The sequence below is a fragment of the Andrographis paniculata genome, unplaced genomic scaffold, assembly GCF_009805555.1.
Source record: "Andrographis paniculata isolate CXL003 unplaced genomic scaffold, ASM980555v1 Contig9END, whole genome shotgun sequence".
Classification (NCBI taxonomy): Eukaryota; Viridiplantae; Streptophyta; class Magnoliopsida; order Lamiales; family Acanthaceae; genus Andrographis; species Andrographis paniculata.
The window spans coordinates 724,899-752,612 of NW_026137639.1; the positions used below are offsets into that span (position 1 = coordinate 724,899).

The window sequence follows — 27,714 nt, forward strand, 5'->3', positions numbered from 1 at the left end:
GGAAGTTTGAAAATGTGATTTAAAATAGTGTATTATTTGAGAAAAATATAGTATTTTCAAATAATCGTATAATTCAAAAAAAAAAAATTGAAAAGGAAACATATTTTAAGGTTTTTTCTTACTATTAGTGTAGTAGAGTAAAATCCTAATTTAAAACAATGTGTAGTAATTTAAAACATGCACATATATATATATATATACTTTAAACAATACAAATAGAATCGTATATGAATTTAAAACACATTAGTAATTTACATATATATATATATATATATCTTAGTCATTTTGTTAAATTTTTTATTATTCTAAAGTATATAGGGTATGTTTGTTTGAAGGATTGGTGTATATTTCTACTGTGTTTGTCATAAAATATCAAATCAAACACATATTTTTATTCTTTTATATTATATTCAAAATATCACACAAATCCATTTATCTCACATCGTACTGTTTAAATTTCAATTCAAAATTTAAATCCCCGAAACACACCCTTACATAATTTTTTAAGTAATTATTATTATTATTTTTTGGTATGGATCGTATCCGTATTTTTAATTAGCTTAATCAGCACTACGGATTATTAGAAGATTCTTCCAAAAGGAAAACTACTGCACTCCCTCGTTTTGTCCCTTTCCGTTGTTTCTTCTGTCAGAAACAAGATTCTTCACACACACATACGCACGTGTCTGTGTGTGCTTTTCATCTTCAGTTGAGAGAGCACTGCCCGTTGCAGGTCTACTTTATCTGCGTATGCAATAACCCACTGTACGCCACGCTTCCCATTTTGTACATCGGAGACCGTGCCCCATTCTCTGCCGCCCTTTTTTTTCTGTTATCACTACATTCTGGAAGCCTCGGAAAGCCCAGTGGAAGAATCACAATGCCAAACACGACTTTCCTCAATTTCTCAGCGACTTTATTTTGTTAAGTTTCAACAAAACACGATTTTAGTTTGAAGTCCAAAAATGAACAATATAATAGGCCCATCAAGGATGGACTCCCGTCTCGAACTATAATTTTGGCGGGAAGTTGATAAAAGGCCATTTTGGAGCCTATCGAATTCGTCGCTGGTTCGGGAGAGGAGAGGAGAGGAGGCTGGAAGCAAAGCTCTGTGATCGAATTCATGGAGAAGTATTTGGTTCCTGCGAGTGAATCGACGGAGAAACCGAAGTATGTTAGAAGGTAATGTTCAGGAATTGGAGAGATGGTTTGGCTTTACTTGTATTGTATTGTAGTGATTTTATTTATTTATTTTTTTGAACGGGTCGATGTAATTTTAGGCCTCGATGGAAGCGAAGCCTTGTGGAATTGAATGGAAGATTTGATCCGAGCTATAGACATCAGCTGTCTACCCTTATAATTCAATCGTATTCCGAGGTCGGTGTTGTTCGGTTATAATTTTGGAAGTTAGTTCTGTGAAGTCGTTAATATTTTGCGGTATAGTATTCACTGATGTTTGTTAAACATTTGGTGGTAACTACTTGTAGATTGGACTGTTCCCTCATAGATATCATGTCAATGGAGAGCCGTGCCCGACGCACGTATGATCTTCTGTCGACTAATCTGCTTGTATTTCTTATTAAATTTTTGTTTATATATATGTTATTGATTTATATTTCTGGGGAATATCTTAAGACTTGTGATTTTTGGTTCAAACAGGCAGAATGGTTTATGAATTCTGGAAGGAATGATAATTCAAGTGCAGTTAATAGGTTGTGTTCATCTTTATTTCTTATTGGCTTTTATGCACTGTTGAGAGCAATCACATCCACATCCACATCCACATTCACATTCAACAAATATATATATATGTATATTCGAGTGTTCTTCTGTGTCTGAATCTCTGTGTGTTAGTGTCAAACTGTTTGTGTCTTGCGCTAATCAAGTGTTTGGTTTTTTCAGGCAAGGTGTCTCATCTCTTGAATTTGATTCCAAGGTGACAAATGGATGTTTATTTCTTGAATATTTGATAATTGAAATACGAATTCACATAATATTATTTTAGCTAGCCATATCACTCTATTTTTTTCCCAGTAGCTTTATACATAAAAATATTGCTACTATCACTTGATTAGATAGCTGACGCTCTTGAGTTTGATGTCAAGAACTGGTATGTGTTACAAGGAATGTCTATAATGGCGGAGTTGTATCCACTCCCCATGTTAAAAAAATTCATTGCTACCAAGCAAATTGCTCACAAATTATTGCGTTGTTTTGATAGGGTGTGTACTTGGCATCTGTAACAAAATCAGGTTGCTTAACTGTGCATGACTTTGATAACATTCAAGCCTCAAGTAAGTTATTACTTTGCCCCGAATATATAAGTTGATGCGCAATAATTTAAATGGCATGTGATGATATTGTTATATTCAAATTCAATGGCTTTTACTCTGAAGCTAACCATCTAACAAAGTCATAGCACCACTATGCTGTATTTGTTCTAACCAACACACACTAATGGAACTTTTTGTATCGGAATATATAGTTTTAATACACTTTGGTAGAATATATTGGATATATATATATATATATATTTGCAGTTTCAGTTTTTTGCTTTTTAATTTTTTTACCTATGGCACCAAGAGAACTACGGAATCCTTCATAAACTAAATGTTTTATTGCTTATTTATCATTTAGGGTTGGTAGAAGATGAAACAAAGCAGGTGATGCACTTAGCTACTCATCAACAACTTGATGTTGTCCGGTGGAACCTTGCAAACCAAGATGAGGTCTGATTTTTTCTTGATTGTTTGTATGATGCACAAAAGTGCTTATGTGATTTTTTGTCATTTTCAATCAATTGCATTTGACTCCTGTATCATAGTTAGTAATGTAATTTTATCATACATCAATACTTTTGCAACTTAGTCCAAGTAAAACTTAGTTTGGAATCATTGAACTGCGTGTAATGTTCAGAAAGCTTTGGTCATAATCTGAATCTAGGATGCCTAATTTCTTAAGCATATGTTGAATCACGATAATTACACAGCCATGCAGTTTGAGTATAAACGGAGGCTTCTCTCTTTGAGAGTTGGAATTCTTTATACATGCAGAGAAGTGCGCTGTTTAGATGATTCTCTGTATGTTTCAGAAGTTTCTTTCATGTCATTTCTTATGGACAAAGCATTTAATATGCCCTGTTTGATTGTTATATCCTTCAAATTGATTTTTGTATCTCTCTCCAAAAAAATTCAGTTAGCTTATTGCCTGTTTTGGTGTTGTTTCTCTAGAAGCCTTTTACTTATCTATTTACTTGAAGATTTTGTATCATGTATGGATGTGGTTTGTGAAACACGTGTATCCATGAGTACCTTTGTCTTACGTTCCGATTATTTCTTTTAGTTTTTAGGGTTGATCTACTTTTTTCCCGGGCATGCAAAATCAGAAATCGTTTTTAATATATTACTACTTGAAGAGGAGGAGGGGGAGAGAGAGAGAGAGAGAGAGGCTGGTGCAAAATTTCAGTTTGTTATATCCAGAAACAACCCTTTAACCCCCGTGATGTCTTGTATTTAAATTTGTCATTGCAGATTGCGTGTACTTCAATGAAGAGCAGCGAAGTCCATATTTTTGACATTGGGTATATCTCACACGAACCGATTGAAGTGAGTAAATATTTCTTATGTCAGTGAAAATCCGGATATTGTTTTTTATGTAGTACTGTAATAATTCATTTCATTTTGATCCTTAATTGTGGGAATATAAAATCGAAATAATAAAGAAATAAAAATAAGAAAAGAAAATAAAAAGAAAGAAAAGAAAAGAAAGAAAAGGACAAAAATCGTTTTTTGATGTACTATTAAGGATAAACGCACAGCACATATGTGAACATGTGTATGTATTTGAGAACCGTGGTCTGATTTATTTCGATGAACAAGATGTATAAGTTATGCAGATCATCGAAAATGAAGAAGCTAATGTCTTGTATAAAATTGTGCAGGACTTACCATTAACCCCTAAATGGAAATCAGGATTGACCACTAAGTATAACAACTACATTCTCCTTTGATTTCTTTGTGCAGATCTTGAGAAAAAGACCTAGCATTACTGTTCATGGTTTCAATGTTCAGAAAGGCTTCTCCGACATTGCTTTTTCATCTGAGAACAATTCCAGGTCCATTGCACGTCTCAATCTTAATTATAAGTTCTATTTCTCAAATTTAGCACAATCTGTAAGCTAGGTAGAGCGTTCAGTATTATAACTATGAATGTTATAGCTTTTGAAGTATCAACGAGAGAAAATCTTGAATTAATAAATCCTTTGGACTTTATGGCATTTTACACATGCAAGTGGTAAGGGGTTGGATAGCTCGAGGTGTGTCAGGATATATAGTTAGAGGATTGTTTGTTCCTTTTGGGTTTATGGGTTTGAGTTTTGGTTTAACTAATGGCTTGTGATGTTTTGTATTTGAAAAAAATTGTAATTTTTATTGGGGTACATCAAGTCAAGGCACACAAGGATATTACTCAGTCTGCTATTTGACTAAATGAGGATATTGATCGTTCCATTTCATTTAAGCCTAATACAGTTCTCTTACAAAACCAAATATCACTTCCAATGAACAAACTCTACAAAGGATCTCTCTGTACTCGTTTTGGAGCAACTGCACTATATTAGGTTATTCACTCACCTTCGCTCTACTCCCAACTGTCAGAGTAGGCAATAACAAATTTTCTAGTGTCCTAATCCAGTAAAGAGATATGATGATCGATATCTTCTCAATTCAACACCCAGCTAGGCTAGTGCGGGGTGTATAGGTCTCTTGGCCATTATTCATATATTGGCTTAAAGATCAATTGACTTTTCTTATTGTACTTATTTTTATTTTTTAAATAAGCTTTCATGTGGATGAAGCTAAATATAATGTAAATCTTAACAGATTGTTCGCCTCTGATAGTAGTGGTACAATCAATATTTGGGATAGAAGACTGAGTGATCTTCCATGTTTGCAACTCAAGACGAATTCTTCTGGCTCACTTAATAGCATCAGATTAACTGCAGATAATGAAGTGAGGTTTTTTTGACAAAGCAATGTCGGTGAGACCAAAATAACAACCAGTCTTCATGTTTACCATCTGATGTAATGGGCTTCTTTGTATCAGATAATTTATGGAGCTAACAAGCAGGGGACTATATATATGTGGGATTTACGTGGAGGAAGATCACATACCACATTTACAAACCATAAGGAGGTATTGGTTAATAGTTCTATATTTTTGCTCCATAAATTTGCAGACTAACCTTCCATTGTGCAAAGAATATCTAACTAGATAAACCAACACATTTGCTCTCTACCCATGTCACTATTATGTAAATATGTTCTTAAAAAAACATGAAATATGAACTATTTAAGGTTCAAAATGTTCCAATAATATTTCTATGACAGTTGGATTGGATTAAATTGCAATGCATGATGCTTTTAGCATAGTACATAGTTTTATACCATGTCAAATTTTATTAATTGAGTCCTTTAACAAGCGGATGGTTTACAACCAAAATTACTTATCAAGCTTTTCAAAATTTATTTTGATTAAACTATGACTTGTTTGTTGTGAATCCAGGAATATTTGTTTCCTTTGATAACAGTTAAGTTGGCACATGAGCTGGAGAAAATATCTCATTTGAAGGTATGAAAGCTTGTATGTGTGAAATTACTATTTATACAAAGTCTATTAGAATTTTTTGTTTCATCTTAATTTCAATGTATTTTTAGTGTTTATAGCAGTTTTATCACACTGTTTCATATTATTTTTTGGAAGTGATGGATGTCCAAAAGCTCAATTTTCCCAGAGGGGAAAAAGTCTTTTGTTATGTTTACTTTTCTATTTTTCAAGTCTGCCTTGAGATAGTATATCATGTTTCAACATAATATTGGTTTCAAAATATTTAATTTATCTTTGTATGCTGGTACTTGTTGTAAGCCATTTCTTGTGCTCTCATTTTTGTTCCCAGGCTCAGTCAAATATTGTTCCAAAGGAAATACACTCTATTGATTTTGATCCATCCTGCCCTTACCAATTGGCTTTTCATCTCGATGATGGGTGGTATGTTGGATATGAGTGCATGTTCTATTCTTTTAATTTTTGTCAAGATAGAGTTGGTACCTTGATTATTTCAAAATTTCATTGTAAATATTTTAAATGCACCTTTATCTATTTATTTTTAATTTTAGAACTGTAGAATCTTCAATATGATGCTCCATGTTTCCAGGTCAGGTGTCCTGGACATCAACAAGTTACAAGTTACACACATTCATTGCCCTCCACCTGCATGGTTGTAAGTATACTCAATGTCTTTGAACTCGAAAATGGTTCAAAAAATAATTATCAACATATTGTTGGTTTCAACTCACCATCCATGTTTTTTTGAACAACAAGGGATGAGTCCAATGGTTTCACCAATCTCACTCACTTGAGAAGGCCATGTTGGCTTCATACGAACTCAGTAAGTCCTATAAATTATGTGCACTTTTTTTTTTTTTTTTAACACACACACACGGGACTGTCCAGATTCGTACCCCGGGTCTCAAGCCCCCTTAAGGGAGGATGCAACCACTTGGCTATAGCCAAGTTGGCTCTTAAATTGTGTACTTGACTGTACAAAGAATTATATACTATTTCCTATTGCTATCAGACTATTCATTCTACTGATTCTTAGGAAAAAGGAAACATGTAATCAACCAATCGGAATATTTAGTTATGAAAATCTTAAGCAAGCATTCAGTTGGATTAGAAAGATTTGGACTTGAAGATTTTTTGTTTTTCATTTTAGCTCTGGATTTTGCTTTGCCGGTGTTTATGTTGGAGTTTTTGGGCAGGTTTATGTTGTTGGTTCATCATCCAGTAATGGAATTTATCTTTTGGATTTCTATCCAGACAGCACTTCCCCCTGTCATGTGGATTACAAGTAAGAACCCCCTAAAAGCTTTAGGCTGTTTTTAGGGTAGCTTCATCCTTTGTGTTTAGTTTATCTGTGAACTCATTCTTACTCAGAATCTTTGTAGCCCTTTGGGTTTGCAAAGTGAGATATATAGTTTGCTGCATATCTTGAGGCTGTTGCTATTTTGAATTTGGTGCTAGTAGTGAAGAGAGCGCCAACCAAGCAACTAAACAGCATAAGCAAAACAGATTTTTGCCATTATCCGAAAGTGTTACTGCATGTGTAGCTCATCCCCTGAACAACACAATTTTAGCTGCAACCAAGGTACACCTGGTTAATTTTCATGCATGTTACTGACTTTGTGTCTGATATTCAAATGTTGTGATTTAGTTTTAAAATTTATGCATCTTATTAATTTACTGTCCCTCTTTTGATAATATAGTTGATTGTTTGTTGGAGACATGTTGAAAATTAGTAACAACTTGGCTAAAGTAAATAAGAAACTTCCCAACCAAATGCAAATGAGTTTTCTGCAAAATGGCATTTTATATTACCCAGGCAATTCTTTTCCTTCAGGCATCCTCACTGATCGTGATTTCTCAATCAAAAGTGTCATGCTAAGCTGCATAGTATGTAGGGCAACTACAAACCGAGGAGTCTAAGTTGGCATGCCAGAGTCATAAGGTAAATTTGCAAGTCATGGGAAGAAGTCTACCTTGTTCAACAGTTACTTTGAACACACCAAACAACATTATATGCAACTTTTCTCTCAATACCCCACTTTTTCTCAATTGAATATAAATAATCCAATTTGCAAGTAGTCTTGTATTATACTTGTACCTTTGGACATATTTTTGCTGATTCTGTATCGTACTTATTCGTCATATTTCTCTATTCCAGTGTTTTGCTTGATCATGAAGCAGATAATGTGCGTCAATGTAGGGCTAATTTCATGGAGCCCTTCCAAATATAAGCCAGTAAAGACGTTGAATGGATATCAATTGTAAATAATGGGATGAGTCTATATATGTACAACATATTCATTGTACTCTATTTGGCAATGTTTTGTCTGTGTGGTAGAGGTCAGTAACCTGCATCAATGATAGAGTATAGACACACTACATCATGTCAATAAGTGCCTTTTTACCAATTCATTTACCTCTGCACGAACTGTCTAGATGTCAACTCCTGATATATATATATATATATAGTGTATAAATTTATGGGAGAATGTGTTCAATGGAACACAATGGAAGTGGAAGGTTTGTTGTATCGACAACAACAGTATTGGCGCTAGTTAAAACACCTTTATGAACAAGTTGGCTTGGTCTGTACTAAATACATTTAAAAAAACCATCTTTATTAACCACCTGAAAACACCTTTAGTGCGCTGAAATATTCCAGCTATAGCAAAACTGTTGTAGATTTGTTTTTGCTTATATTATTTTGTATTCTTGCATCTGTTATTGTTTATTAATCTTTGCGTAGACAAGAAGTAAACAGGATTCGTGAAATGATTCTGAGTAGTGAATACACATGTTTTTGCTCTGGGCTCCATTATAAGGTATGCTTTCTCATCTTTTTATGTATTTAAATTCTAAACAAAGTACAGGTGTTTTGTGACATTGGCTTCGTATGAGAGCTTCTGATTAAACACTATTCTAGTTTTTGCTCATATTATCTATTTTCTTCATTTTATATTCTAAGCAATACTGTATTTTGATATATTATAAGTACCCTCCTGCCACCCCACCACCCATCTTCCACTTTGAGTTGCATCAGTTTGCTCAGATCTTGATAACAATTGACAACAGTGTTAGATGTGAATTTTGTAAATTTTGAAATATCATATACATTTAGAGGCAGGTGCATATAGTAATTTGTTGATCTTTTACTCAGAATCATAAAAGTAACAATATTTGATTTTAGTTGAAAGAAGCATCTCCCTCGTGTATGTGATCTTTTCTGCTTGTATAAGTTTCATAAATCTGCAGTGACATAATCATGTTGCACCAAATTTAACTTTTCATTTTCTTAGAATACATGATACTATGTAATTTTGTTTTCTTTTCATTTCTCATTTTACTTTAAAGCAAAATCTTATCCTGATCTTTGTGATGTCAGTACATAATATATTTAATATTCTTTAAATAATGCAAGAAAACAAATGCTTATTAATAATTAAATGTTAGTGATCCAACCGCCCCATAAATATTATTAATTGTTATTATCTCAGGGAGTTGCGCGTCACTTCAGTAGGATTAGGCAGATATTTATTTCTCATGGACTTGCTACTCTGACAGGTACAGTTTAGGTACTTGACCTCAAATTATCTTCTGTCTATAATATATATATATATATATGACTTTAATTCTTTTTGTATTTGAAGATTTTAGAAGTAGTTGCTCTATAATCTATTTACCTAGTACACGCTTGTGTGCGTGTGTAGATCATAAGAACCAATGACCCCATTTGCCAATTTTTGGTTTCTTTCATGTAAAGGAACAATGAACAAATCTTGGCATGCCAATGGGGACAAAATGGGATTCTTGTGTTGGTCGCATGTTTCCCACCTCTTGCATACAAAATGACTAAAAAATATGCATGGCAGGATAGAACAATGAAGCCCTTCACCATATTCAATACTTACGTTAGGAGTTAGGACACTTTTTATCAATTACACACAATATTTTATTTTTGAGATCATGGAGAATACAATCAAAAGCAACATGCTTAGTGGAGGAGGCATGCAGGTAATAATACTAAGGATCCTAAACAAATGGAACATGCAATCTCTACATGAACTTAGACCATGGCCCATTGCTGCACTAATTATTTAACTTTAAGAAAAGATAGTGAAATCAAAAGTGCACTAGAAATTTCAGTTTTTTCTTTTGTAAATGGAGTAGTCATTTCCTGTCTTACCAAATGGTCCCTGTAAATATTTTTGCTTTTTATTACTTTGTTTAAATATTCTATGTGGGGTTTTGATTATGTCATTGCATTTAGTGGGGCTTTAAGAATGGACAATATTGTATAGAAACAAGGGTTCGTGTTATAGAAACAAGTCCCTGGGAGTGCTTGCAAGTTGCAATTTCTTTTCATTGTTTTGGATATGGCTTTGGAATGAAAAGAGGAAGTAGAAGATCTCGGTTTGTTTGGGCTGACCATTTTAATTGATTTGAATGTAACTAACAAAAACATGCCATTTTAACTTTAGGAAAAAAGGGGTAGCATTATATGGATAGAATGGTTGCTATCTGTTTGCAAAATTGGTCAAAAGTCAAAAGTGATGAATATATAAACCCTAACTGCTGCAACTACCATAGGAATCCCATAAAGTGCTGCCTGCCTGCCTATTCGTCAACTGTTTTTATTTATTTTTTCTCATTTTTGAAATTACTGTATAAAAAATATAATGGTCAAGAAAAGAAATTAATTAGATGTTGATAATTGTTTGTAGAGTGTGCAATGAATTCCCAGGTTTTGGATTTGATTATATATATGGTTAGTTGGGAGACATGAGAAAGTAAATAAAGAATAGATTGATTAGAAAGATTAGTTAATTGTGTAAAGAAGGAACCCCCACAGGCACAGCACATTGGACGATGACCGCTTTAATTAATTGCAAGTTTCTGTTAAGACATCATTATTATAGCTCTCCTCTCCTAATGTGATTATTTTAGAGCAGCAGCAGGAGTCACCGTCACTAAACCATTCTCGCTACTTCACACAAACACACATGTAGCATATGTATATACATATATATATAGACACTGATGAGTGGCATCCCCAGATTGAGAAAATACACTTGTGTGTGTTTGTAGTACTACATATCTATAGGAAGAAATATTTGATCATATACATTCAATCTTCATATATATATATATATATATATATTGATTGGTTGGAATGAGGTCAGATGCAGGCGGCAGAAGTAGAGAAGCAGGTGGTGGAGGTGGAGGGGGTTCGTCCCCCTGCGCGGCCTGCAAGCTCCTCCGGCGAAGGTGTGCACATGACTGTGTGTTTGCACCTTACTTCCCTGCAGATCAACCCCATAAGTTCGCCAGCGTCCACAAGGTCTTCGGTGCTAGCAATGTCAACAAGATGCTCCAGGTCACTCTCTCTCCCTCTCTATTTGTTTATGATCAATTTGGTATGATAATAATAATAATACTAAATGAGCAGCCAGCTAAATTTGTCTCACTTAAAACGCCCAGATTAGAGTCTTATCTTATGTGTTACTGCTCTTTAATTAAGTTCTAATTCAACCAATATGTATCTATATATATATATATATATATTCAAAATTAAGCAAGTTTCAGAGCCATTTTCATATTCGACTGTGCGAGAACTAGCTGGTCTGATAAACTAAATTAAACTGAACTCAGTTCAGTTCATTTAGAGTCACTGCTCAAAATTGAGGACTTAAACACACACACACATATATAATATAAAATATTAAATGCATGATCTTAATAATTATGGTTGTAGCATAAATATTTGTTGGGGATTCTGACAATCTTTGAGTTGTTTTTTAGTCGTCTGGAGTCTAAGTCTGGTGGTTGTTACTACTAAAGCATGTTTTCCCTTTTATCTTTTTGGAGAGACAGACAGACAGACACAAAGGACTCAATCCACATATAATCTTGTTTGCTCTATAGTAGTGTAGTATTTGATTGATTAATTAATTAATTAGTTAATTGCTTTAGGCAGCACTAAAATATGTAGATGAACGTCAAAAAAGAATTAACAATGTCACCTCATTATGTCACTTTTCAAAATTCATAAATATAATTGCTGGGATGGGATGGGGTGTGATCATGTCCCATCCCAAGACTTTGGGTCTTTTCACCTCTATTTTTGTTCCTTTTAAAATATTTAATGTTCAAATATTATTTTTAATATTATTTTAAAATCAACACTATTCTATACAATCACAATTAGAATGTTGATTAAAACAAATACATTTTCTTAATTAATGATAATTTTAGTGTGATTTGGTGTTTTTAAAGTAGTAAAAATAATATGATTTGAAAGAAAAATGAAAAACCCCAAAGCTTATAACTACTATTAAAGTATTAGTATTGGTTGTGTTGCGTTGTGAGGAGAAATATCAATCCATTGAAAGCAAACGCTTTAGTTAATTATGGACATTGAGAAATAATAATAATAATAATAATAATAATAATAAAAGAGTGAGTGTTGGTTCCGTTCCGTTACTATCCTACCCTATCTTATGGACCATTTATGAGTTGAATTGAATTGAAGTGAAGTGATTATATACACATCCTTATTAATGCTTATGCTTCATTAAAAGAAGAGTTCCTTAGCTTGCTTCCTATGGACCATTCATTCATTCATTAATTTAAACGATTGTGATATTTCTCCCTCCTTCCATTATAACATCACCAAACCATAAGGACCATTTACACACATACACACACATATATATATATATATATGCTCAAGTAAGGCCTAATCATCATCATCATCATCATCATACCTCACATTTCCAGGCTGACATTAAGTAACACTATTATTTCTGCGGCAGGAACTGCCCGAGCATCAAAGAGGTGACGCGGTGAGCTCCATGGTGTATGAGGCGAATGCGAGGGTGAGGGATCCAGTCTACGGTTGTGTGGGAGCCATCTCATCTTTACAGCAGCAGATCGACATGCTGCAGGCGCAGCTCGCCCTTGCGCAGGCTGAAGTTGTGCGCATGCACGTCCGCGTGCGCCAATTCTCATTCTCAAATACTAACAATAACTATTCATCCTCTGACAAGGATGCCTCTCCTTCCTCCCTGTCTCATCATCAGCCCAAGTCCCTTTTTACCATCGACATGGACATGGATATGGACATGGACGAAGATCGTCACGCCATTTGGCATCATTGAAACTCCGGCTACGACTATTACTACTGCTACGACTACTATTGCTATAAAAAATGACATCTGGATTGTTTTTCCACCATTTGTCGCCGGGTCTTTTTCTTATATATATATTCTTCTTTTTTTAGCGCTTTTTGCCGCTTTTTGTTTTGTGTTAACGAGGGCGTCTTATAACCACCTGATCACCATTGCTGTTGTATAGCTATATGAGTAGTTTTTAGTTAGTGCATTTGGTGCTGAATGAATTAATGATTAATATGAATATGAATATGGCTTTGATTTATTGTAAACAAGAGGTTTGGTGTGACTTCCTTTGTTTTCCTGAAATTTTGGTGCCTTATTATTGCAAATTATGTTCAATCATAACACATACATGCATTGAGAATTGAGATTGACACAAACTTGTGAACCAAAAGCATCAAGATTTATGGATAGCCAGCCCCTTTCAAGTCTATGTGAAGTTTTTAAAAGTCGAATTAAACTTGCATGTTATTATATAAACAAAATTTATTAGTTATAGTCATAAGACATGTCTGTAAATTGTAATGCACATAATATTGTCGTTATCCAAGTTCACATCTACAAGCATCAATCAATCTCCAAATCTATTGAGGATAAATCAAGTTTGAAAGAAGTACTTGTACCAAATGATTTCCCTTTTTCAGGAATTGAACTTGAGTTTAAACTTCATCAATATCCTTTTGATTTAGCCCGCAGGAGTTGTCCAACACATCTTTTATCCATGTAAGTTCCCACAATCATAAATATAGATGACTCGATAACCCAATAGTACAACTTTTGGACATTACATACAACAGCTCCAGTGTTGTTCTATATTTACAACAAAAATGAAGTAAACAAAATCAGATAATAACAAGAAAGAGCACCAGCAGAGCAGCATACACACAACACATAAAATTAAACACACACACACACACACACATTCCCTAATAATCCCTAACAATTCTCTATAACTATATTCAAATTTTGATTCTGATTCCCTAATTATAAATAAAAACATAAGTAAATACTGAATTCGTGTGTGTACCTGTCCCTGTCTCTGTCTGTCAGTCAGACCCAATTGTTCTTAAGCTCAAAGTCATGGAAACGGAAAGAAGTCTCCCCCGCAGTATCTCTCGACATGTTCATACCTGAAGAAGAATCTCCATCACCATCTCCATCTCCATCCCCATGTCTATCTCTATCCAACTCCACTGAATCCATCTCCTTGTTCAAATGTGGCGGCCGAGTCGACATCGCCCGAGCCCTGATGCTCCCTACGTTCGCCAAATTCGCGTTCCGGTCCCACAGGAACACGTGCATGATGATCGGGACGCGCGTGTGCCGGTGCAGGGACAGCTTCTGGCTCAGAGAAACTGTGTCGAAGCACCGGATCGCGCCCGTTGTAGAGACCATCCACGGCAGCACCTTTTGGGTCGATATGCGCGATACCACCAGCAGCCTGGAGGTTCGGGATGCCTGTTCGTGGAGGCTGCTCAGCCCCGATCGGGTGGACGGCACGTCGTCCTTTCCCTGGATGACAGATGATATGTATATGAATCCCTGTTCGTTGAAACGCGACACGATTAATTCAGGATATCATATATATATATATATATATGTGTGTGTGTGTGGATGGATGTATGGGAGTTGTTAATTACCTCTTCGGTGCGGCTGATGGCGAAGCCGAGCTTTGTGTCGGTGTCTTTGATCCTGATCTCGATAGGAATCTCCCCTGCGAGAGGGGAGAACCACATTCGAACAGCTCTCACGACGCCGATGTCAACGCCATGGTAGTCCTCGAAGCCGTACAGGCTTGTGTTTGCGAGATTCGATAAGTCGGAGAGTGAACCAGCATTCACCGTGGAGGAGGCAGTGTCGCCGGATATCTGAAACCAAAACCAAACACTCGATAATTTAAAAAAGAAAATTGTTTGGGCAGTGAGTTTATGTGTAGCAAACTAGAGTTCCTTGCACCTTGGTGAGAAGGGATTCGGTCTGAATGTTCATAAAGACAACGGGAACTCCGGACTCCTGAGAAGCATTGATCCACGAGTGGGCTCGGGCAAGAGTGTCTTCTAGATCGTTGTACCGGGAAGCAACTTTGTCGGAAGCCTTGGGCAAGAAGAGAATGGAGTAAAAGCTGCTTGAGTTGGGAATGGACAGCATCTCATGCATTTTTCTTTCCCATGGATACGAAACGTATCCGTCCTGCAATGGAGTCCTTTCGAGGGCGCTGACCATTCTTACGGTTCTTGAAGCTAGAGGAAACAAGAAATTGAATCATCAATGCCTGATCAGTTCCCATCAAGTTCAAGTCATACATACAGTTAAATTCCATGTTACAGAGAGGAGAGGTCAAGACAGATATCCAAAAGTGCCAAAGTACTTGTGATAATAGAGATAAGATCATGTTGAAATAGGCAAGGGAGTTATGATTACCATCAAAATGGAGAAATATCAAAGCTGAAAATGACATCCACCATAGAAAAGAAACGTAGACCAAACCATAACAGCAGCAGACTGGAGCAGGTAATCGATAAGTTTATTGCATATAAACAAGACTAGCTTTCAATTCAGTGTGTACATACATATGTATATGCATAGAACAGATAGCATTCAATTTATAATCTAGCAATGATGGATTGATTAGAACATGCTTTTTGGACATTTTCCATAGGAAGCACAACAAAACAGACTATTCAAAGATAGTGCCCTTTCTCATACTCCTTTCATATCCAACCTTTTTTCCCAGTTAAAAAGTGGAGAGATATTATTCCTAGGTACTGTGGAGAATAATTTTTGGAAACAAGATAGATATATGACCCTGGTTCAGACAAACAGAGGACAACTTTATTTTGATCCTAATGCACTTGTAAACTAGATCAGAATATGCTATGTTATCTCTGTACCTCTCACAAATAGCTTTTGAATCAGATTACATACATGAAATGGTTGGTAAACCTAATGCATTATACTTGAATTCAAATTCGGACAATCTTTTCAAACTCAATAATCAAGCTTGAAAAGTATAAGTCAATAAGAACATGCATATATATATACTCAAAAACATCATACTGTAGTTTAGAAACTCACTAAAATTCTATATGAACAGCTAAACTAAAAGTACTGAGCGATCCAAATAAAGTTTTGCTTAAAACTGCACGTGAATTTGAGGTATATGATTGAATTCTGCAGTATTAACGTTCAGGCAGAATCATGATGTTTACTGAATTTATGAAGCAGGAAAGACGTGTAAACTCCAACCTAATTGCATTCAATTTCTAGGGAAATTTCGTCATGGCGTTCACAAGCACAGATAATTGACGACTACCTAACAGAAAAAGTTCCAACAAACACACGTGTTTTTATGCAAAGCGGCGTGGACTGTAAAGTCGCGTTTTACAATCACAAAAAGCGTGGTAGCAATTCGAAGAAGGAAAGGGAAAAGTCAACAGCTAATACCGTCTTCTAGATACCTTGCAAATTCAAGCACTCGCTCTCCGTCCGATCAATGAATCCGACGGCGTAATTCGGATCGTCGATGGCTCGCAAAACGTACAGTCTCCTCCCCAAAAACTGCTCGCCGCCGGGGACAATACACGCCTGAAGCTCGGCGTAGTCGTCGGAGCCGCGCCTGACCCTAACCTGAATCGAAGTCTCCTTGTTTTTGAAGGAAGTGTGGAGAATCTTCTGGACGCCGGATTTACCGTTCCTGAAAGGAGATCGTATTGTTAGGTTCCCGATTTTGATCTCCTCCACTATGTCGCCGGTCTGGAGCATGTCGCCTGTCCACTCCTCCGCCTTGGAACTTCCTTTTAAGCACTCAATCGACAAAACGACGGTGGATGAGCCCTTCGCCGGCGACGAACTGGATGAGGAAAATTGAGAGCTGTCAGATGAAGACGATGAGTACACCGATCCATCCATGGTCATTTTTTGCAGGAATGTTTCCAATGAGACAGTAATTTGTACGCGAACCAATCAATTTTTCAGGTCATCAGAAATTTCCGCCTTCTTTCGCGACGATTGGTGTGAAGTTTGAGCACCGGAGGAGGAGACCTTGTGTTGAGAAGGATTACGTAAAGCTGTACGTATGTATGTATGTAAATAGGCAGAGAGAATGAAAGGAGTGATTGGAGAAGAAGGAGCTGAAGTTAGTCAAAAATGGAGGAGATATGAAATGATTGACATTTGGACTCGCTGTATAGCACAGCACACCTATAGTCTTTTTCTTTTTTTTCTTTTTATAAATAATCATAATTAGAATTGTAAAATTATTTTCGAAATATTTAACCAAAAAATAACCGCTATACATTTTCATTCATTTTGATACTATTGAATTTTTCAAAAATATCAAATCAAATATTAATTTTTATTTTTTTTCAAATTTCCAAATTTTAAAAAACATGAAAAAAAAGGACTTGTAATTAAACAAACCCGCTCTACTTCTACATTGGACATTTATAATTTTATTTTTTCAATTTCTTTTTGTTACTATTTTTAATATATATTGTAATTATACAAAAATATTTAATGCGACAAAAAAGTAATACTAATATGTAATATAGATTTGAATTAAACAACGAAAAGATAAACAATAATAGTAATATATATTTATGTTTGGTACTTAAAAAATATATGAAGTCCCTAACAATGACTTCATTCACAACTTAACAATATTTATCCAACAACTGACTACGAAATTCCACAAATTATTGTAATACTATAATAATAAATATAAATAAAATAATATTTTTAGGGTTATTCAGACATACCTCATTCAAGGTATAATAATAATAATAATGCTAATAATAATAATTTATAAAATAAAATAATATATTTAATTAAAATAGTACAAAATAATTTTTTTTAAAAAATTGTCAAGTAAATGCACGCATTTTTGTTAAGTGTGTTGTTATGCCTTTTTTTTTTAAAAAAAAAAATTATATATATATTTCATGTAAAATATTTTTCTTCCTAGATAAATGTATTATATTTTGTTCATTTATGGTTTTGTTTTAATATTTTGGCGTGAAAACTAGTTCCTCAATGCGATATTTTAAGTAAAAGTATTTATTGAGTAAAAATATTATTGTATTCTTTAAAAGTTATATATTATTATAATAAATAATTTATTATTATTATTATTATTATTATTATTATCACGTGTTGTTTTCATGATTTTTCGGTAAAAATATATGTTTTTTTTTTTCATAAAATATCATCTCTAAATAATATTTAAATATATATAATAAAAAATAAAAAATAAAAACATATCAAGAAACCACAGCCTTAATTAAAATGTCAACTTGACAATTAATTTCCATATTTAAATACAGATGGGCTGGTTTTCATAACAGTCAAAAGTATGAGGAGTATAAAGAAAACATTGACCATGGCAATACACAAATATGGTGATAAAAATGTTGTAAATTTATACTCTTTTCATTCGGTAATGGAATGAAAAATCATATTTAAATATTTATCTATTATTATTTTTTAAAATTAAGAATAAGATAAATTTAACAAATAGATTTTAAAAGATAAAAAAAAGAAAGGTTTGACAAACGAAAGGGATATAATGTTGGCAATTTTTATATAAATTGATGACTGGAAAAGTCTGCACAAATGAGAAGTTGCTCAATAGTTTCATAAAATTGCTCGAAATATTAGTGCATGAGGTGTGTTTGTTTCTTGGATTTACATTATTCATCCAATTTTTTTTCCTAAAAAAATATCAAATTAAACACCTATTTTTTATTTTTTATATTATACTAAAAATCAATTTTACATTCAAAACATCAAATCAGTACCTATTTATATCACATAATACAACTATTCAAATTTAAAACTTTTACTAATTCACTCAAAATCCAAACCCCCAAACAAACACACCATATTTTAACGAATTAAATTTATAAAAATATTAATTATTGGATGCTTAGGAGTTTGTTTGTTTAAAAATTATATATAAAATAAATAGCGAACGAGAGAATAAAAATAATATTTATTTATATTTCTATTGTAGTACTCCATCTGTTTCAAATACCGTGTCTGCTACATTGTAGACACTGTATTTTACGAGGAGTGTAATTAGTAGATAATTAAGAATGTATCAGTGAAAATAATTATTCTGTAATATAAATAATTATAAATTAAGATTAAGGTAACTAATTAGTTTAATTAAAATAAAAAATAAAAATAAAAAATTTAAAATGAGATTAAAGTGTGTAATCATTTTCAAAAAAAAAAATAACATGATGTGTGGAATGGACAAAAACGGCAACATGAACATAATATTTGGGACGGAGAGAATAATTTATTACATACACTAATTATTATTATATTATTTACATAAATTTATATATTATATATAAAAAATATATTTTCAAATTATTTTACAAAACAAACAAAGCCAAAGTATCCTTAGTATATAGTATGTGTCCACAAAATTTTCCTTTGTTTAAGCTTTATTTTATTGCTATTTTAAATTTGCTAATATTTAAAAATTTCAAATTAAATAGTACCAATTTGATTTAACTAAGAAGATTTTTATTATATTAAACACGAGGGTTGACTTTACGACTATATATTTTTCTAGTCAATTCAAAAATATTATTATCTATCAAATTAATATTTTTTTTATATGACCTCTTCTTAAATCGAATTCTTTTATTATTATTTTATTATCAGCAATATAATAATATTTTATATTTTTTTATATATTTATATAGTACTATAACTTATAATAATAAATGCTTCATTTATTTTGCATTCTTTTAAATTTTTTAATATAATTATTATAAATTTTAATAGTAATACTTATAAAACAGCACCTCAAGCTTTTATTTAAATCAAAATTAGAAATATATATGGTAGAAATAATATTTTGATATAGTTATAAATTGAATAAAAAAATATTACTTACTCCGTCCCGTGTAATATGGGTGTTAATAAAAATAATTATTATATAGTAAAAATAATAATATATTAAAATAACTAAATAATTTAATTACAATTACAAAATTGTAAATTTTAAAATTTAAATGAAATTAAACGGTATAATTATATATTTTTTTAAAAAAAATAATAAATTATATGAGACGAAAAAAATAAAAAATAGAAACAAATTATATAGGACGTGTGAAGTAAAAAATAAATACAAATATAATACTTTCTAAGATACTCCCTCCGTCCCAATAGAGTTGTCTTGTTTCCTTATCTAGTAATTGTTATTTCCACTTTATAACAAAATTATTTTTTACTTTTCCAAACTACCTCTAATTATTACTCTAATATTCTTTTAAAATCATTCAAAATGTAAAAATATTTTAATCTTTTACCTTTATTTTATACTCACTTTTTACCCACTCCCAATAAGATTTTTTTTTTTTTTTTTTAAGGATATATTAGAATTTAAAAAAAAAAAATAAAAAAGAGACAGCCAAATATTATAATATTATAATAGCCAAATAAATGAAATCTTTTATTTTCTTGGGATAATGTGTGTGTGTGTATATACACATAGACGCACTAAAGTCATAAGAATTTGAGCACTTGTGATAACCATGTCCCAGTTCTGGAATGAAATAAAAGTCAATTTTTGGATAATATTAATTTAATCAATGAATATTATTATTATTATTATTTTATTTTATTTTTCTAGAACTCTCTTTCACCAAAATTGACACATAAATATGCACACAAAATTAATGTGATAGCGCAAAATAAAAATAAAAATAAAAGTTAAGCAAATAAAAACATATGATTACAGTAAGAAGAAGAAAAGGATTGAAGTTCAGCCCATTACTCTTTTTTTATTGTATTCAATATATAGACAATAATTATTTCTTTTATCATAGATTTGTACTAAATCTAAATATATATATATATATATATTCCCAATGTATTTAAATACTTCATCAATAAAAAAATCATTATATAATAATAAAAATTCAAATTTAATTGAACTGATGTATTTAAATCCAAAATCTTTGATTCAAATATCAAAAACTTTAAATATCTTGGTTAAGTCCTATCGTATTTAAGCATACTAACGTATTGACTCCGCAGTATAAGTAAAACCATATAAGATTGATGCATTTGATTTTGAATGTCTAATTCATCATTTATTTATATTTAAAATATATATATATATATGTATAAATTGACTGAATTGTATTATAGAGAATATAATGACAGGTCTAGCAGAGGGAATAATATGTTGAATTTAGTTTGGCATGCATTTGAAAATATTTCCAATATTTGACAAACATGTCTCTCTCTCTCTCTATGTCAACTTCGTTACATTATTTTCCCGTGTCTGCTATTATTATTATTATTATTATTATGAGCAAAAATTAAAATTGATCCCAACCAAATTCTATTTTTTCAGTCTCATTAAAAAAATAATTTGTTTTATATAGAAAAATAATAATAATTACTTCATTCGTCCACGAACTAATGTCCTACTTTCCTATTTGGGATTTCCAATAACTATTGTCCTATTTCTTTTTTTTTAAACACAAATTTTACATTTTTACCCTTAATTCATTTATTACTTTTAATATCGACAAATTTGTCCATTCATAACAAAAAACAATCACTTAAAAAATCGTACAAATATACTTTAGGACAATAGAAATTGGACGGAGGAAGTATTTTTTATGCAAATTGCAAAATTTTCAATGAAATATGCTTATGTGACCGCAACAGACATGTTTATATAGTCATCAAGTCTTGTTTATATTAGTGTTCAAATACAACTATATTCATTACGAACATACCCATATTTGAATATACAACACCCCATGTATCAATGGACGTGTCACAACACGACCATGTTTTCAACAGTGGCGGAGCCACATAGGGATTCGGGAGTCCTGAGCCCCCCGGCCGAGCCATTATTTTCGTTACTACGTCAATTATATTGTTGACTATATAGATATTTATTCGTTTAAATTCGTAAATTTTTTTATCAAGTTAACATTTTTATATTGTTTGAATACGTTAAAATACAACATATATTTATCATCAATTTCTCTTAAAATAATAAATATGTCTGATTTTTTTACCTCAACAAAACTTTCAGCCTTTCGGTATAATAACTTTGGCTCCGCCACTGGTCTCCAGTGAACAAGCCCGTGTTTGTATGTAGAGACAATACTCCTATATCAATGAATGTGTCGAAAAATGACTGTGTTTCATTTATAACACGCCCGTGTTTGATAATTAGCTCATTTTAGATTTAATTCTAAAACACGGCCCACGGCCGGTTTATATAATATGCATATGTGTTTCAATTAAAACAATTCCAATAAATATGAATTATTGTTACATTCGAATTATCTGATCATAATATAATTATAGTTACTTAAACACATTAAATATAATATTAAACTAATAACATATCATATTTAATGAAAAAAGCCATAATATTATGAAAATCGGTTTAAGTGTGTTACATTAAAGAAACTAACAATCCGTCACACCGAATAATTCAGGTATATGACGGCCGTGTACAATTAATACGGTTGTGTTATGTGATTCGGCCTGGTTGTATCCAGGTTAACAGTTATATCGATCCTGTTACTTTAACGATAGTGATTTTATTAATTTTTCAACGATAGACCTAATATTAATTATAACTATTTATAATAAAATTAAAATGGATGTATATTTTATATTTCGACTAATATTAATGAATTTAAATTTAAATTATATTGAAACTAATACCATAATAAATATAGTCGTTGGTGTTGGGTGGGATTGACAAGAAAAGACAGAAAGCATGTGTGAAATTACTGAAATATAGGTGGGGAGTTTCAAACAACCCCGCCTGCCAAAATTTAATTGAAGTTTGTTGGGGGATCTGATTTCAATTTCATATACATATTTAAAATAAAAATATTTACTTTGTATATATATATATATAAATAATTTTTTTGTCTATGCATTCAAACATAAATTATACATTGTGTTTTTTTTAACTATGCAACTCAATTTTCGCTTACAAAGTATTATATTTAAGTTATTATTTAGATAAAAATGAAAGATCAATACAAATTATATTATTCAACTTGATACTTTTTATTAAGGTATATTATTTGATAAGGGCGGAGAGAATATTTATTAAGTATAATAATATTGGTGTTAATTTTTTGAATCAAATATTGATATAGATTTCGATATCATAAGTGTATTAGCTTAAAAAATAGTTATATTTTATATAATAACAATGAAAAAATAAGGAAAAATAAAAAAATATGATAAACAAAGGAATAAATAAATAGTAAAATGAAATTAGACTATTTACACTTTTAAAATTCGATGCAAAGTATATATTGGATAAACTCTAGACCATACATAAATAAGGCTAATAAGATAAATCACATATGTAGGAGGTCATGTTAGAGAGTTTTGAAAATATTTGTGGAGTGGAGCCCTTAGTCTGACGAATGAATTTTGAAGAGAAGCAGGAAGGTTTTAAATAAAAATATACATAGTTTTATGTAATAAATTAAATAATATTAAAATATTTTATTTGATGAAACATTACACCCGCACAACCACAAACATTAACTCACTTACATGCATAAATACATACATACATATATACATAGGTAAGAGTTAGTTCAGCAGCTAAGAACATCTTCTTTAATGGAAAACACAAATATAATCGAATCGAAACGAATCGAACCGAACCGAACCGAGCTCGGAGACACAACACTCCCTCCATACATTCTTACCTTAATCATTAAGATCTCTACGGTTTCATTCTCGCCACCGGGCAAATGCACTTGGCGCGGTTATCAGACAACGTCTATAACAAGAGCAAAACCGCGTATTTTATAGTAAGCGCCGCAAATGAAAAATTAACAACGACGAATCTAGACTTAGAAAATGCACCTGCACTTGTTTCTGAAGATCCTTAATGTAATCCACAGCCAAATCCAACATATCCGCCGTGCTTGTTTGCTGAAAATCGCAAAAGTATCAGCAATCTAGCGTCGCAAAATCCATAGTAATGCAAAATGTGCTAAAGAAAAATGACCTCACCCTGTCCATATTCGGCACAAGTTCTTGCAGCTTCCTCGTGCGATCGCTGATCTTGTTTCTTCTTACCTAAAGGAGAAGATCTTATTACATCCAAAGCTCGAGCAATACTACTAATGCAAGAACAATGAAAGAATCAATCATTCATTCGATTGTACAAACCCTTTCAGCAATGCTACGAGGGTGAGTCGCGCAACCCCTCTTGGCCCGAAGTTTACAGGGCACCGAATCTTGCACCAATTTTTCCAAAGCAGATTTAGGTAAACTCAAGTGATGAGACAATGGAATTGGAGGTGGTTTTCCGAATTCGGTTTTCTGCTCATTACAGCTGAGGTTTCATCATTCATATCAAGTTTATCATATAAAGATCGAATGAAGCAACCGATAGGAATATACAGAATACGAAACCTGATCTTCCGAAGATATCACAGAGGTTTCTGCATCGCCCTCGGTTAGCCCTTTGATGAAGTCGTCGGACAGGATAGTCGATTCGTCCCATGGACTCATTGGAAAATCGGGGATGTAATTGCTATCGGTGCGATCTTCGCCGGGATGTCCTGTGCCTGTGGAATTGTAGGTCAGGAACATAAAGTGTGCATTCAATGTAAAGATTGGATTTAATGAACATCATAATTGCCAATGTTGTGTGTATATATGGAATTTGAATTTGATCACAAGAGTTCTATGATTTGAGCCATTTTTGGTGTGATTAAGATGATGTTCTTAGCTACTTTAATTGCAAATATGTATTAAGAGATAACAGAGAAGGGCAAAATGAAGTACTATAAATTGAAGGAACATGAGGAAGAAGAAGGTCTTACTGATTTCGATGTTGATGGTGTCGAAGAGTCCTGCAGGTAAGCTGCTATGGCGGACGAGGCCATGGTTTCCTCCGCTGCTGGCGGCGACGCTTTCCGATTTGATTGAGACTGGTAATCTATTGTAGGAACTTTCCGCGGCGGAGGTGAGAGGCTGATGAATTGCAGGGGAGGAATAATCGATGTTCTGTGGCCGACGCGGCGGTTTCTCGGCGGAAGCCTGTTTCTTCCGCGGCGGCGATGACGACGGATTCAGCTGCGAGGAGGTTTCCTCGATCGAGACGGTGCTGTTCATAAACCTAGCGAAGATTCGGTGCGCCTCAGGACTCGACGCCCTAGGGTTAAAAACCGTCGCGAAATCGTCGGCGCCAAATCCGCCGCCGCCGAGAGTATCGGCGGTGTTAAGAATACTTGCGAAGTAAGAGCTCGGCGCGGATCGGAATCGCGTCAAGCCGGACGCCATCGGCGGAATTTGTTGGTGCTGTTGCTGGTAGAAATCCATGGAAAAATGTTCAGAAATTCAAACCAGACGACTTACAGAACCGAAAGCTTCAGCAAATCAGTGAGGTGTTCCGATCTGTGATTCCGATCAAGCTTTTTGGATTGAAACGGAAAATGGAAACATCGAAGCAAACCAGAGCGGAGTAAACTGGAAAAAAGCAGAGGCCAGATTGAACATCAGCTTTTCGCCATGAAAAAAGCAGAGTCCAGAAAAAGAAGGTTTCCAAGGAGAGGTGAAAGTAGTAAAATGGAAAAGGACAGGTGGCGGCGCCGTGGTGGAGATGGCGGTGGCGTCGGCCGTTGATGACACTTCACTGTGAATCAATCCAACTTCTGGGAGATGTGGAGAGGGTTAGGAAAGCTACCGGGACTTTCTTGTTGACTTTTCTGTAGGACCCACAGCTCCATCAATGATGGAAAGGAGACCGGTCTCTGGATTGTTCGCCCAGGAGTTCGGGTCCCAGGAGTTTCCACAAATAACCTGCTTCTGGACAGGTATGCCTTTTCCTTTTATAGAGAAATTAAGGGTGTGTTTGCATGAGTTTGAATTTTGTTAAGAAATTTTGTTACTAGAAAATTCATATCCCAACAATTTTAAATTAAAATAATTATATACATATATATATATATTTTGCTTTCTTATTAAAGTAAAGTAAGTATTTTATAGATATATAATGTAATAATTAATAAAATAATGTAATATATATTTTAAAGTAAAAATATTAAAAAATATAAAAATAAGTATATTTTGTTATTAGTTAAAAAATAATTATTAAAAAGTAAAAAATTTTAATTTAAAATATATTAAATAGATAAAATAAAAAATTACTTTATCAGTCTTTTTAAGTATGTTTATTCGATCAGACACGAATTTAAAAAAAAATAGATAAAAATAAAAAATTTTAGTAAAAAATATAATATTTTGCTACTAAAAAAGAAACGAAAACATATCTGAAATAAATATTATGATTAAATAATTTTCGAGAAGGAGATGTAAAATTAGAATAAGATATTGATGATGGTGTGATGATCAATCAAATCCAATAGAACAGGTGTACGTGTAGTGTTAGGACGGGGCCCACATCGTAATTATTCTAGAATTATTGTAGGTACGCTATAATAAATTAACTGAAGTCAAATGTTCAAGTGTAGATATGGTGATCTTCAGGATGATTGTTTTCTAAATAAAAATACTCCTTCCTTGCCAACTTTTTTTTTTTTTTTTCATTAGAAATAATGATATTAAATTAATTAATAACAGTAAATTATAAAACTATTATTTTATTATTTTTATATAATATATAATATTAATAATTTTAAAATAAAATTTAATATATATAATTAAAAAAATAGAATATGTATCTAAATATTTTAAAATTTATATATATATAAAATATGCAATATAAATATTACTTTATAGAGAATAAAATTTTTTATAAGATAAAGTAAATAAAAATTTATTTATTTAATTATAATTAATCGTAAATTAATTATGTAAAAATATAGAGTTTTAAATATAAATAAATAAAAAAATTATTTGTATGAAAAGATATATAAAGAAAGAGATTTTGAATGGTATCTACATTTATATTCACTCCGTTATTTGATTTTTGCGTCATTGTACTTAATATTAAAAATATCTTTATATTTGAATGATTTACTTTTAAAATATCATTATATTGTCATTATAATAGACTAATAAATATATTCTTTTTTTTTGTTGATTTGTACTACATATGATAATTAATATTCAAATATCAACATGCAAAGAATCAATGGTAACCTTACAGCGGGGAACGGAGGGAGTATATTTATTTATATAGTTAATTAAATTAATTTATATTTATTAAATATATATTAATTTAACAATTTTTTTTTAAATAAAAATATATCAATTATTATAAAATAGAAAAAAATAAAAAAAAATGTCAATGGTTACTAGATATAGAGTATTGAATTTGTTTATTCAATAATTTTTCATTGGTATAATTCAGCGAGTATTAAATTTATTTATTCAATAATTTTTTATTTGGTATAATTTTAAAACATATTATACAAAAGTATTTTGTACATTTTATAATATTAATACGATTTTAGCATCTCACATAAATAAATAAATATATATTACCTAAAAACACAAATGAACCCACCCACTCTATGTATTCACATTATATTATAGGAAGCGATAAGATGTGACGTAAACATTATTTTACATTATATATATATATATTTATTATTATTAATTTTTTTTATGTATCATATGTTAATGTTGTCCATCTTTCCTTATCAACAGTTTCCATCATACTCGCCTTTAAATTTATTTTAAATCACAATTCAACTATAATACTCTCTTCGTTCACAAACTAATGTCCTACTTTACGTCTAACAACTGTTATCTTATTTATTTATTTTTGTTAAACACAAATTTTACATTACCCTTCATTCATTTATTACTTTTGATCTCTACCATACAATTAAGGACAAATTTGTCAATTCATAACAAAAGATAATCATCTAAAAAAATCGTGCAAATATACTTAAGACAATAAAAATTGGACGGAGGA

The 27,714-nt window shown here is 32.2% G+C and overlaps 4 protein-coding genes across 7 annotated transcripts; 2 read left to right on the forward strand and 2 right to left on the reverse strand.

Annotated features, from left to right (window-relative positions):
• The first annotated feature begins 388 nt into the window (after nucleotides 1–388).
• On the forward strand, nucleotides 389–9,130 carry LOC127244092 (uncharacterized). Of its 3 annotated transcripts, none has more exons than XR_007837089.1 (19): nucleotides 389–1,182; nucleotides 1,281–1,377; nucleotides 1,488–1,541; nucleotides 1,660–1,712; nucleotides 1,903–1,936; nucleotides 2,222–2,294; nucleotides 2,638–2,729; nucleotides 3,531–3,605; nucleotides 4,023–4,114; nucleotides 4,881–5,010; nucleotides 5,104–5,193; nucleotides 5,563–5,628; nucleotides 5,954–6,045; nucleotides 6,212–6,277; nucleotides 6,379–6,445; nucleotides 6,819–6,907; nucleotides 7,081–7,204; nucleotides 7,457–7,564; nucleotides 8,369–9,130. XR_007837089.1 is itself a non-coding variant. In XM_051264415.1 (18 exons), the coding sequence occupies exons 1-18, from the start codon at nucleotides 1,124–1,126 to the stop codon at nucleotides 7,499–7,501; spliced, it is 1,395 nt and encodes a 464-aa protein (XP_051120372.1). In that variant the 5' UTR covers nucleotides 389–1,123; the 3' UTR covers nucleotides 7,502–7,561. The 3 variants fall into 3 exon arrangements, 1 of the variants encoding a protein (XP_051120372.1); XR_007837088.1 differs by lacking the exon at nucleotides 8,369–9,130 and adding an exon at nucleotides 7,781–7,893; XM_051264415.1 differs by lacking the exon at nucleotides 8,369–9,130 and having other exon boundaries at nucleotides 7,084–7,204; nucleotides 7,457–7,561.
• Nucleotides 8,327–13,066, forward strand: LOC127244093 (LOB domain-containing protein 4-like). The gene is made up of 4 exons (XM_051264416.1): nucleotides 8,327–8,444; nucleotides 9,117–9,183; nucleotides 10,803–10,996; nucleotides 12,435–13,066. The coding sequence occupies exons 1-4, from the start codon at nucleotides 8,394–8,396 to the stop codon at nucleotides 12,777–12,779; spliced, it is 657 nt and encodes a 218-aa protein (XP_051120373.1). The 5' UTR covers nucleotides 8,327–8,393; the 3' UTR covers nucleotides 12,780–13,066.
• Nucleotides 13,067–13,424: 358 nt separating this feature from the next.
• LOC127244091 (uncharacterized) lies at nucleotides 13,425–16,974 on the reverse strand. Of its 2 annotated transcripts, none has more exons than XM_051264413.1 (4): nucleotides 16,253–16,974; nucleotides 14,751–15,034; nucleotides 14,435–14,662; nucleotides 13,425–14,306 (listed from the first exon to the last, which is right to left on the reverse strand). In XM_051264413.1, the coding sequence occupies exons 1-4, from the start codon at nucleotides 16,707–16,709 to the stop codon at nucleotides 13,845–13,847; spliced, it is 1,431 nt and encodes a 476-aa protein (XP_051120370.1). In that variant the 5' UTR covers nucleotides 16,710–16,974; the 3' UTR covers nucleotides 13,425–13,844. The 2 variants fall into 2 exon arrangements, with proteins under 2 accessions (XP_051120370.1, XP_051120369.1); XM_051264412.1 differs by having other exon boundaries at nucleotides 13,425–14,336; nucleotides 16,253–16,972.
• A 6,318-nt stretch (nucleotides 16,975–23,292) lies between these two features.
• LOC127244009 (transcription factor bHLH122-like) lies at nucleotides 23,293–25,597 on the reverse strand. The gene is made up of 6 exons (XM_051264280.1): nucleotides 24,653–25,597; nucleotides 24,240–24,394; nucleotides 23,994–24,146; nucleotides 23,835–23,900; nucleotides 23,685–23,753; nucleotides 23,293–23,598 (listed from the first exon to the last, which is right to left on the reverse strand). The coding sequence occupies exons 1-6, from the start codon at nucleotides 25,149–25,151 to the stop codon at nucleotides 23,542–23,544; spliced, it is 999 nt and encodes a 332-aa protein (XP_051120237.1). The 5' UTR covers nucleotides 25,152–25,597; the 3' UTR covers nucleotides 23,293–23,541.
• Between the last annotated feature and the right edge of the window lie 2,117 nt (nucleotides 25,598–27,714).